Source organism: Canis aureus, chromosome 12, assembly GCF_053574225.1.
Source record: "Canis aureus isolate CA01 chromosome 12, VMU_Caureus_v.1.0, whole genome shotgun sequence".
Classification (NCBI taxonomy): domain Eukaryota; kingdom Metazoa; phylum Chordata; class Mammalia; order Carnivora; family Canidae; genus Canis; species Canis aureus.
Window position 1 is genome coordinate 35,402,418 of NC_135622.1, and position 13,010 is coordinate 35,415,427.

The window sequence follows — 13,010 nt, forward strand, 5'->3', positions numbered from 1 at the left end:
CTCTGCAGTTGGCTAGATGTTTCTACCCCGTAATGGGAAAACTGTAGTAACCCAAAACTTGGTACACATAGCATACCTTTGTATTTTTATTTTCTGCTGGCTTTCTAGCTTCGTTCATGGTCTGGATGAGCTGTTTTCCTATTTTACCTTCTCATCAAAATGAAAGAAGGGACAGAACAGCTTTTCACAGTCTCCCCCAGTCTTTCTTCCCTATAATATGCCTACTCCCATCACAAACTAGCCATGCTGAATCCTGAGTCTTTGTTCATATTTTTCTTGCATGGAACACTCTTCTGTTTGTCTTCTTTGGTCTCAATTTCTTTATGTAACCTTTCCTGATCACTCTGGATCTGGCTGAAACACCCTGTCTACATGGATCTTGGCTGTCTGCCCTGTGCATCTACAATAGTCAGGAATGAGGAACAAAGCAAAAGAAAAAAAGAAGCACCTATGTATAGAGTTGTTGGGCCTAGATAGGAATAATTGGCCCATAAAAGATATTGTGTCTTTGGTCTACCCAGGAGCTGGAGGCTAGAGGCCTTTGTGTTGGAATCCACTTGGTTCCATACTTTCTTTCTCTCTTCTTTCTTTCTGTCTTTCTTCGTGTTTTTTTTTTTTTTAAGATTGTATTTATTTACTTGAGAGAAAGCAAGCATGAGAGAGAAAGCACAAGCAAGTGGGGAGAGGGAGAGAGAGAGAGAGAGGGAGAAGCAGACTCCCTGCCAAACAGGGAGCACAATATGGGGCTAGATCCCAGGATCCCAGGATGGTGACCTGAGCTGAAGGCAGATGCTTAACCAACTAAGCCACCCAGGCACCCCTGATTCCATCCTTCTTTAACAATATCTTCAAGGTGCATTTTAAAGTTGGAATGTTATAAAAACTGTGTTCAAAAGAATTATTTAGAATGGCTCTACCTTCACTTTGGAATGATCATATGTATAGTTAAAAAAATTAAGCACAATTACTTATAAAGTAATCTGCAAATAAATGCAGAAGTTTGGGTATTAACTCCAGGCCCCTGTCTGGATGAATTCAGGACACTGACTGGTGCTGATTGATGGTTCCTTTTCCTACTGCCTCTTGTGCCAGCTCTCTTGTGTCCCACGCTGCCTGTGCCCTGTGTCATGGGGTGTTCTCCTCCTGTGTCTATGTGCAGTGTTTTCTCCATGTCTGCAGTAGCTCAAGGCCAGATTTTAATACTCCTGAGCCTTCTTGACTCTCTTTAACTTCTTTAACTTCACTGCTATGTTTGCTGCTTTCTCACATCTGAGAGAAGATGCCAGCAAGGTGTGCACCTTTTTCTGTAAAGTGTCAGAAAATACCAGCAGTGGTTTTGGCAGACAGTGGTCTTCACCCAAGGAAGTCCCTGTTGTATAAAGTCTACCAGCATTTACCACTTTCTGTCAGAATCTTAAGAATTAGACCATCAAAGTATTACATCATACAGCTGAAACTTATATAATATGTTAATTATACCTCAGTAATAAAAAAAAAGATTTTACAGCAAAATGGAAAAAAAAAAAAACTAGATGAAGATACTGGTGGAGGACATAGAAGTTTCTAGAGGAAAAGCTTCTGGGTGTTCTTCCCCTCTGTAGGCCTGGGCTCTTTGGTCATTCTTGGCCTGAGGATTCAGCCCTTATACCTATAAAATTTGCAATTTCCCCCTCTTATCATAGCATAACTGATTAGAGAAAATGTGACCTTATTTTTTATTTTTCTTTTTAATGAACTGTAAACAAGTGATCTGATATTTTTATTAGTCTCATCCAGCTTATATATTTAGAAACATCGTAAATATAATCTCCTGTTTCTCAGAGTCAAGTTATGGACATATGTGGGAAGAGCAGTTGCACTTACAACCCAACCTATTCCTACATTGTCACTTGAATACTACACTGGTATGCTTTCTTTCTATACCTACCCCACGGGCATCTGTAGCTTTCCATCTATATTATTGGCAGTAAATTCCAATCTAATTGTTAGTATTCTAATCTAGCTACTAATTTCTGCATAGCCTTTCCAGGTCAGCTTTTTGGAAGCTCCTCTTTCAGCCTTCTTGGTTTTATGGTCTCTTCCCTGTCAGTTCCTTTGCTAGGCCCTCTCATGAGTATCACTTACCTTCCGGAGTCTTCATATTTTCGTAGGGCTCAACATTGGCTTGATTCAAAGTTGCCTTTTCAAAAATGACAAATATAAATTTTTAAGGATTTTATTTTTAAGCAATTTCTACACCCAATGTGGGGCTCAAATGTACAACTCTGAGATCAAGAGATGCACGTTTCACCATCTGAGCCAGCCAGCTGCGCCAAGAATGGCAAAATATTAATCTCTTTATCAACAACCTTCCTGTTTCCATGGGCTTGAGAATGTTGGTCAATACCTTCTACAAAGTTCCAGAATAGGATGAACACTCCCCATTCTGTCCCCACCCCCACCCCCACCTCTTTTCAGCTTGCTTAGAGAGTTATGTATGTGGACGGAGGTAACTTCATTGCTAGTTATGAGCTTCCAGTTCATGTGGCCTGCCTTCAAGGACAGAGGGAGTATGTTTGTTAAGAAGTGCCAGCCAGTGGGCGGGAGAAATTGACATCAAGGAAATCCCCAGGAGGGGTCCCTGGGTGGCGCAGCGGTTTGGCGCCTGCCTTTGGCCCAGGGCGCGATCCTGGAGGCCCCGGGATCGAATCCCATGTCGGGCTCCAGGTGCATGGAGCCTGCTCTCCCTCTGCCTGTGTCTCTCCCTCTCTCTCTCTCTCTCTCTCTCTCTCTCTCTCTCTCTGTGTGACTATCATAAAAAAAAAAAAAGATTAAAAAAAATAATTAAAAAAAAAGGAAATCCCCAGGAGAAATTCTGCACCGAATATCTTAACAGCATTGTTGAGAAGAAACTCATTCTTAGAATCTCAAACTTAGAGATCTGAAGGGCTTCTACTTCAAACCCCCACAGATCCTGGACTCATATTTGCAACATTTCTACCAAGTCAGTATCCAGCCCCACCTTGAATACTCCCTGAGATGGAGCTTTCAAATTCCCATTCTTTGGACCACATTATTAGTATATTAGGATGTATTAGAGCAAGCCTTTGGGTTGTTTCCACCTCTGGCCCTGGATCCATCCCCTGGTACTGTGCAGAGTGAATCCACTATTCACTAAACATCTCTTCAGACATTTGAAGGCAGCTATGCCTGAAGCCTTCTCTGCTGACAGAGAAGTCTCTTACTTCCTCAGCTGGCACTTTAAATACCTGTGATATTAAGTATCCTGTTTTGGGTTACCTGTGTAAGGGTAAATGTAAATGTCTTATAGGAAATATAAAAATAGCCCTTGTTAAATATGATTTGGATATGTATAACAGTCTGTCGAAAGTGATACCTATAAATTAAATAATGTTATTTTTTTTCTGTAGCCAGGAAACATATTTTTAGTAGATACAAAACACATAAAGATTGGAGATTTTGGACTTGTGACATCCTTGAAAGATTTTGCAAATCGGACAAGTAATAAAGGAACTCTTCGGTACATGAGCCCAGAGCAGGTGAGGTCCCTTCCCTTTCTGTGTATTTTTCACTTCTTTTGTATTTTTAATTATAGAGGTAATAGACACTTCATAAAATTAAAACAGCACAGAAACATATAGAATAAAACTGGAAAATTCCATTAAACCTTCCTTTCTACTCCTACTCTTCTCAGAGTCTTTTGTTTATCCTTTTAGATAATTTTCTGTGAGTTATAAACATATATAGACATAAATATGTATGCCTAGAGAGACTTTTTGCATTTAAAAAATACAAAGAAATCTTTTTACAAGTTACTGTGATGTTATTTTGTGACTTAATTTTTTTTCACTCAACAATGTATCATAATCCTTCTGTATCAGCACAGGTGGATCTGACACATCCATTGTAGCTACTGTAGCTACTATGATGAGCTATACCATTATTTATGTAACTATTTTCTTATTGATGGGTATTTATTTAGGCTGTACCAAGTTCTTACATGTTTTCCGCCTTATCTTTGACTCTGATGGGAAGTATTTCCATGATCATCTATGATAGGTTCTTTCAAGTGAAATTATTGAATAGAATGACAAGTGCATTTCAAATTTGGCAAATACTGTGAAATTGTCATTAAAAAAAAAGATTTATTATGCCCTCCTCCCAAAGTGTTGCAGAATGTTGCTTTCTCCTTCACACTCCCAATCAGAGTAGGGTGCTATCAGACTGCACTGTGGGCCATTGTGATGAATGAGGAGTCTTGCTGGTTCAGTTTGCATTTTTCAGATTTTTGGTAAGGGAGGCCATCTTTACATGTATTTACTTACAGTTTTTTTGCAGATAATCTGCTTGTGTCCTTTCCTCATTTTTCTTAATTGGGTTATCTGTTCCTAATTTATTTGTAAGGAATATTTATATAATTTGGCTGCTAATTCTATATCTGTTAACCATATTGCAGATTTGTTCTCCTTGACTGTTACTTGGCATTTCTTTGTTTATGATGTAGCATGGAAGCTTTTAAGTTGTCATATTTCTCAGTATTTTCTTTATGGCTGCTGGGTTTCTCCTTTTTATTTTGGAGGCCATTTCTCCCACAAGATTACAAAATTATTTTGTGTTTTTGCTTTAGTTTTTGTATACACGTGAGGAAGGGATATACCTCGATCTTCCTTGGGTGGATATGCAGTTGCCTGTTGCCATATCAGATAGTTTGTGATTTAAGCTTAAGCTTTATTTGTGTGTAGGAATTTAAGGAAAATTCATACAAACAAAAAGTAGAACAGAAGTTATCAGGGCCTGAGGGGGGAAGACTAGTAAATTGTTTAATGATGCAGTTTCTGTTTGAGATAATGAAAAAATTTTGGAAATAGATCCTGTAATGATTGCCTGACATTGCAAAGGTACTTAATGCCACTGAATTGCACTCATAAAAATGGTTTAAATGATACATTTTGTGTATATGTTACCACAGTAAAAATGCTATTTTTAATCAAAACAGTATGGTACTGACACAAAAATATACATGTAGATCATGGAACAGATTAGAAAACCCAGATATGAACCCACAATTATATAGCCAATTAATATTTGATAAAGCAAGAAAGAATATCCAATGGGAAAAAGATAATCTCTTCAACAAATGGTGTTGGGAAAGTTGGACAGCCACATGCAAAAAATGAAACTGGACGACTTTCTTACACCATACATAAAATAAATTCAAAATAGCTTAAAGGTTTAAATATGAGATTTGAAGCATAAAAGTCCTAAAAGAGAAGATAGGCAGTAATCTCTTTGACATGGATTATAGCAACTTCTTTCTAGATGTATCTTCTTAGGTGTAAGGGAAACAAAAACAAAAATAAACTATTGGAACCACTTAAAATAAAAAAAAAAAAGCTTCTGCATAGTGAAGGAAACAATAAAACTAAAAGGCAGCATAGGACTGGGAGAAGATATTTGCAAATAACAAAATGACATCTGATAAAGAGTTATTATCCAAAATATATAAAGCATTTAAGACACTCAACACTCAAAAGAACAAATAATCCAATTTAGAAAATGAGCAGAAGACATGAATAGATACTTTTCCAAAGGAGACATACAGATGACCAACAGAGGCATGAAAAGATGCTCAGCATCACTCATCATCAGGGAAATGTAAATCAAAACTACAATGAGATATCACCTCACACCTGTCAGAATAGCTAAAATCAACAACACAAGAAACAAGTATTGGTGAGGATGTGGAGAAAGGGGAAGGAACCCTCTTGCATTGTTGGTGGGAATGCAAAGTCTGTAAAACAGTATGGTAGTTTCTCAAAAAGTTAAAAATAGAACTATCCTACAATCCAGCAATCACAGTGCTAGGTATTTACCCAAAGAATACAAAATTACTAGTTCAAATAATACATGCATCCCAATATTTATAGTAGTATTGTGTTACAAATTATGGTAACAACCCAAATGTCCATCGACTGATGGGTGGATAAAGATGTGGGATACACACACACACACGCACACACACGCGCACACACACACACACACACACACACACACACTGGAGTATTACTGAGCCATAAAAAAGAATGAAATCATGCCCTTTATGACGACACGAATGGAGCTAGAAAGAATTACACTAAGTAGAAAAACTCAGACAAAGACAAATATCTTATGATTTCACTCATATGTGGAATTTAAGAAACAAAACAAATGAGCAAAGGGGAAAAAAGAGAGAGTCAAACCAAGAAACAGACTCCTAACTATAGAGAATGAACTGATGGTTATCAGAGGGGAGCTGGGTGGGGAGCTGGGTGAAATAGGTAATAGGGATTAAGGAGTGCACTTGTGATGAGCACCTGGTGTTGTATGGAAGTGTTGAATCACTATACCGTATACCTGAAATATTACACTGTATGTTAATGAACTGGAATTTAAATAAAAACTTAAAAGAAATGCTATTTTATAATAAATGAAATCCCTACACACTCATGAACCTGTTTTTTGGATGCTATTCAGTCCAAATAACTGTTATTTTTTTCTTATCTTTTTCTTTTTAGTATCATACTGTTTCAGTTATTATAGCATTATAATATCAGTTTCTGTGTTCAGACAGCAGAACCTCCCACATTATTCTTCATTTTTAAAATGTTCTTAGTGTTAGGGTGCCTGAGTGGCTCAGTTGGTTAAGCATTTGCCTTTGGCTCAGGTAATGATCTCAGGGTTCTGGGATGGAGTCCTGAATTGGGCCCCCTGCTCAGTGGGGAGTCTGCTGCTCCCTCTCCCTCTGCCCCCAACTTGTGCTTGCTCTGTCTCTCCAGTGCTCTCTCATTCTTTCTCAAATAAGTAAATAAAATCTTTTAAAAAATGTTCTTCAGTCTTCACTTTTATTATTCCATTTGGAAAAAACTGTAGAATCAGCTTGTCATGTTCCGTAACTAGTGTTGAGATTTTGAGAGTAACTGCATTAAATTTAAGAGTTCAGTAAGAAGAATTGACATTTTTACATATTTGAGACTTCTGCTGCGGGAAATTGGCAGGTTTCTCCCACTTATTCAAGTCCTCTATCAAGTCAGCTTTTGCCAGGCAATACTGTGGTAACCAGTGACTCCCAATCTCTTAGTGGCATACAAAACACCAAAGATTTCGGCTGCAATCTGGCTGTGGTTTTGTTCCACTTGTCTCCTTCATCCCAGAGCCCAGCTGAAGGAAGGGTCGTTGCTGTGCTCACAAGGGAAAGCAGTGTAGGAACTCATTATGACTTGTGCGGGCTCTGCCCGGGAGTGGCATACGTCACTAAACACCATGGCCCAATCCAAGGCGAGGAGATGATGAGTGTCGTGCTCTCCCTGGGAGGCCAGAGCACAGTTGGGAACACTGATAAACTTACCTTAAGGAACTTTTATATTCTTCAATGAAGTTTTAAAATATTTTTGTCTTCATGAAGACCGCTTATATTTTTATTTTTTAAAAAGATTTTTATTTACTTTTTTGAAAGGAAGAGAGAGAGAGAGAGAGAATAGGTGGGGGGAGGAGCAGAGGGAAGCAGACTCCCTACTAAGCAGGGGCCCCAAGACTGCTTATGTTTTTAAAGCATTTCCATGAATATGTACAGTGTTTTGCTGTTAAAATGGGACTCCTTGTATCTAATTGGTTATTAATAAGGCTATTGATTTTAAAAGATACTTATTTTTAAAATTTTTTTTAATTTTAATTTTTATTTATGATAGTCACACAGAGAGAGAGAGAGAGAGAGAGAGAGAGAGGCAGAGACATAGGCAGAGGGAGAAGCAGGCTCCATGCACCAGGAGCCCGATATGGAATTCGATCCCGGGTCTCCAGGATCGCGCCCTGGGCCAAAGGCAGGCGCTAAACTGCTGTGCCACCCAGGGATCCCAAGATACTTATTTTTAATTATGGTAAAATACACATAACATAAAATTTACCATCTTTAAGGAGTACCTGGGTGGCTCAATCAGTTAAGCATCTGCCTTTGGCTTGTGCTCTCTCTGTTTTTCTCTCTCTTAAATAAATAAATAAATAAATAAATAAATAAATAAATAAATAAATAAAATGTCTAGAAAAATTTACCATCTTAACCATTTTTAAGTGTACAGTTGAGTGGCATCAAGTACATCCACATTGTTGTGCTACCGTTTCTGCACTCATCGAATAGGTCCACATTCCCCCCTTCCCCAGACCTGGCAACCACCATCCTACTTTCTGTCTTTATGAATTTGAATACTCTAGATACCTTGTAAACTGCTTATACATACAGTGTTTGTCCTTTTGTGACTAGTTTCTTTCATTCACCGTAATATCCTCAGGGTTCACCCATGCTATAGTATATATCAGAATTTCCTTCTGTTTTAAGGCTTAGCAATATGCCATTGTATGGATATACCACATTTTGTTTATCTGTTGCTCCATCATTGGATACTTGGGTTGCTCCCACCTTTCGGCTAATGTGAACATTGCTGTTATGAACATGGATGAATTGATTGTGAATGTTTGTCTTATATATAGATTCATTACTCATAGTTTATATTTTTAGGTTGGTAGTATATTGTCTATTTTTCATCTTTTTGATGTTTGAGAGTCTAGAATGGAGAGTAAATCCACCTCTTCCCTGTGGATAGCATGTGGCATAAAGACATAATTTAGTGTCATAATTAAATTAAAGACATATGCTATTAAATTAAAGACATTATGCTAAAGATCTAATTTAATTTTGTGGAATGTGAAAGTAGAAGACAATAGGTGGCTAATGGCTCCCCTTTAACTCCCACTTTATTACATATCTCCTGTACCCTGTATTGTTGCCCTAAAAATATTTTTTGAAAAATCATTCATCATTGTGCTTTTCATTTTTCTTGGTGGTTTTTAAATTGAAAAACATTTTATTGAGGAATGATTTATACACCATAAAATGTATGTATCTTAAATGTACATTTTTGACAAAGGCATATACCTATGAAACCCATAAGCTTATGAACATGTAGAACATTGTCCTCACCTGTGAAAATTACCTCAGGCCCTTTCCAGTTCAGCCCTCCTTCCCAAGAGGTAACCAGTGCTCTGAGTTCTATCACTACAGAATAGTTTTCCCTGTCTTGAGCTTCTTATGATGTACTTGACGTACTTTTCTGTATTTGACTATCTCATTCAAAGTAATGTCTGTTGGAGAACGTCGAGTCATTGCCTATACTAGCAGATTATTCCTTTTTTAAAAGATTTTATTTATTCATTCATTCATGAGAGACACACACAGAGAGGCAGAGACATAGGCAGAGGGAGAAGGAGGCTCCCTGCAGGGGGAGCCTGATGCACGACTCAATCCCAGAACCCCAGGGTTCACACCCTGAGCTGAAGGCAGATGTTCAACACTGAGCCACCCAGGAACCCAGCAGATTATTCCTTTTCATTACTATGATTCCGTTGCCTGAACAGACCACAATGTGTGTATCCATTCTCCTGCTGATGGACATTCAGATTGCTTCCAGCCAGAATATTAGGAATACATCTTCTATGAACATTTGCATGAAAGTCATTTAGTGGGAACTATTTTAACTATTTTTACCTGCTGCATCTTATTTAATACCACAGTCAAACTCTGAGGCTGAAACTTTTGTTATCCCTATTTTATGGTTGGGCTCATTCCACCCTTAATGGTTAATTTACATGGGTTATGTGGCTTTGTAGTGACGGATCTGAACCAGGGCAGTCAGACTCCACATATGTTGCTAACAAACATGCATTGTTATACTATATAAGATATTTTGGTCAAATAACATTTTTGGTTTCAGAAGACGTGGATGTTTATATTGGATGAGTAACTTAAACATATTTTGGTCTCTTTAGATTTCTTCACAAGAATATGGAAAAGAAGTGGATATCTTTGCTTTGGGGCTAATTCTTGCAGAACTTCTTTACATATGTCCCACTGTTTCAGAAACACTGAAGGTAATAATCTCACAAAAAAAGAATGAAGCAACAAAAATTATTAGCGGCCATCTCCAAAGTGCTGTTATAGTAACTGCCCTCATGCAAAGACAGGCTTGAATATATTCGTGTTGACTGAAAAGGAAATATGAATTTTATCTTTCCGTATTTGGTTAACCAAAGCTTTTTGTTTAAGACCAAAAACTTTGGTCTTCCTTCAAAAGTATATACACCTCATATATTTCTTATTTGAGTCAGTAAAATTTTATTGATTGCCTGCTTTGCATAAGACACTGTGCTAAATGCTACAGGGTTTTAAAAATGAATAAAACTTGTTCTCTAAGAGTTTATATTCTAGAAGGGAAAATGAGAGAATGCTGTATATGTTTGGGGAGAAGACATGAAGTTTTGTGGAAATGCCTAGGATAGAGATCTTGCTAACTATTGGGATTTCCATTTCATAGAAGTATTTAAGCTAGGCTTTGAAGGATTGGTGGGCTTCTACTCATCCAAAATAGAAAGAAGGCAATTCCAGCCTTCAAACAGCAATGTGCAGAGTGTGGGAATAGCAGGCAGTGACATTTTTATTGGAATATATAAATAACAAGAAAGTGATGGTTAGTGGCACTGGAAAGATATGTTAGGGGTAGATTAAGGCAAGATGATGGACTTTCTTACTTTCTTATGGAGGTATTGGAAAGTTAAAGGCATTAGGCAACTGGGTATCTTGGTTTGAAGCTCAATAAAGAGAATTTGCCTAGAGCCAACAGGCTTCTCTGTACAATGAGGTAATGAAAATACCTATCACATAGGATTCCAAAGAGGATGATAGATAGTGCATATGATGCTCTTAATACTTGTACACGTTAAGGATGGGGTAAGATGGGGAAGGGGAGTCCTGCTTGCTTCTTAGCTAAGAAGCAAGTTTGGTTTCCCTTCCAAGTGAATAATTTCCTAATGATAATATATATATATATGTGTTTTATTTTCAGATTTTTAAAGAGCTAAGGGCTGGCAAGTTCTCAGATGTGTTTGATGCCAGAGAAGTAAGTACTTGGAAATAATCAGAATTTTATTTATTTCAATGTTCTGTTTCTTACTTTTGACTCATTATCATTACAGAAACAACTTCTGCAAAAATTACTATCACTTGAGCCCATGAAACGACCTAATGCATTTGAAATACTGGAGACTTTGAAGGATTGGAAGAATGTTGCAGAAAAAAAGTCAAGGACATATTAGAGCCCTTCTAAAAAAGTATTCTGCTTTGGATATTCAATTTTTTCTGTAATGGTCTAAAATCTTCTAGGGTATTTACCTTCTATTTTCATTTTTCCCTTAAATTTTCACTACATTTTAGAAGGCTCATTTTTTTTTTTTTTACTTCAGAGACATTCATACATATGCCTTTTTCCTGGCTCATCTCCTTATTATAAACATAGGGGGAGAAATCTCTCAAATTTTTTATATCAATTAGTAAATCAGCTAATAATTGTTTATTTAATGTTCACTGTTTCTAAGCCAAAAAATATAACGTCCTTTCCTGTCTTAAATAGCTGACAAGCTAGCTAGAGAAATAGGGGACCCATAAAAAGTGATATACAATCATTTTGGAAAACAATTTGGTCTGATCTGATTAAGTTGAAGGCGTATATACCCTCAAAGCCATCAATTCCATTCCTACATGAATACCTACAAGAATGTTCATAGAAGCTCTGTTTATAATGGCCAAAAGAATAAAAAACAATCTCCATCACAAGAAGAATGGATAAATAAATTGTATTTGTCATAAATGTCACTCATTTGTGACACATTGTAATACTACATAGCAGTGAAAATGGATGAATTACAAGCTAAATGCAGTAACATGATACATCTCATAGGAACATAATGTTAGCAAACAAAGCTGGTTACAGAAAATGTGGACAGAATGGTTCTTTACATAAAGTTCCAGAGAATGCTAAATGACATAATTTTGTTTAGAAATTCAAAAAATGTGGTAAAAAACAATACAGGGAAAGAAAGGAATAAGAAATATTAAATCCCATATTGGTTCTCTGAGGAGGGATGGAAGTGGTGCGACTAGCGAGGTGAAATGCAAAGGTTCACTGTTTTTTCTTAAACTGGCTGTTGAGTTTACTACAGTTTACTGCATAGTCATTTTTTTATCTTAAATACATTTTGTATCTATTAGAACAAACACTTTAGAGAGATAACTGTGCTGGGAGACAGTAGGGAAACACAGAGAATAGTGGGTTTGTGGGAGATCACTTTCTACTGATACTGACGGTATCATAGTGCAGGGCTTAGACGTGGCATTCCAGTGAGACTCAGGTGAGGGATTTAGATGAGTAGAGAGGAACTGTATGGGCAGTATTCTGGGCAAGAGGCGTGACTTAAATTCTGGAAAAGAAACACCTGAGAAACATTGGATATACTGGTTTGTTTCTCTTAGTTGTTGGAGGGACTAGCAGAAGATACTTTGGGTGCCTTCTTGGATTGATGGTTGATTCAAACTTTATAGCAATCAACTACCATTCTAAAATTGCCTTATACTTTTACAATTCTTAAAATATATGTATCTGAGATGAAATGTTTAGAAGTCTAAATACCACCTTTTCCAACACTCCATTATCCAGGACACTGACTAGAAACATAAACTCACAACAGTGTTGACCATAACTTGAGGCTCCTGGCATATTCAGTTTTGGTTATGGAATAACGAATGATTCCAATATTATTCATACTTATTTTTATGATTTTTTATGTTAAAACATACATTAAATCAGAATAGGGGTTGCCTGGGTGGCTCAGTCGGTTAAGCATCAAACTTCATTTTAGCTCAGGTCATGATCTCACGGTGGTTGGATCGAGCCCCATGTGTGGCTCTGCACTCAGTGGGTCATCTGCTTCTCTCCCTCTCTTAAATTTTTTTTAAAATTTATTTTATTTATTTGAGAGAGAGCATGAGCAGGGGAAGGAGCAGAGGGAGACTCCCTACTGAGCAGAGAGCCCAATGTGGGGCTCAATCCTAGGACCCTGAGATCATGACCTGAGCTGAAGGCAGATGCTTA

General features: G+C 37.3%; 1 protein-coding gene and 1 long non-coding RNA gene across 17 annotated transcripts in view; one reads left to right on the forward strand and one right to left on the reverse strand.

Moving 5' to 3' along the window:
* Positions 1–2,373, reverse strand: part of LOC144280982 (uncharacterized) — a 52,167-nt gene extending 49,794 nt beyond the window's left edge. For 11 of the 14 annotated variants that reach the window (XR_013349434.1, XR_013349429.1, XR_013349431.1 and 8 more), the window contains exon 1: positions 2,125–2,373. This is a non-coding gene — a long non-coding RNA (uncharacterized LOC144280982). The remainder of the gene's footprint in view (positions 1–2,124) is intronic. The other 3 variants (XR_013349424.1, XR_013349425.1, XR_013349423.1) reach the window with 1 other exon arrangement.
* Positions 1–13,010, forward strand: part of EIF2AK2 (eukaryotic translation initiation factor 2 alpha kinase 2) — a 38,683-nt gene that overhangs the window by 22,656 nt on the left and 3,017 nt on the right. For all 3 annotated transcript variants that reach the window (XM_077843597.1, XM_077843595.1, XM_077843596.1), the window contains 4 exons: positions 3,411–3,539; positions 9,856–9,957; positions 10,929–10,982; positions 11,059–12,999. In XM_077843597.1, the coding sequence (XP_077699723.1) occupies positions 3,411–3,539; positions 9,856–9,957; positions 10,929–10,982; positions 11,059–11,178 (405 nt within the window). In that variant the 3' untranslated portion in view covers positions 11,179–12,999. The remainder of the gene's footprint in view (positions 1–3,410; positions 3,540–9,855; positions 9,958–10,928; positions 10,983–11,058; positions 13,000–13,010) is intronic.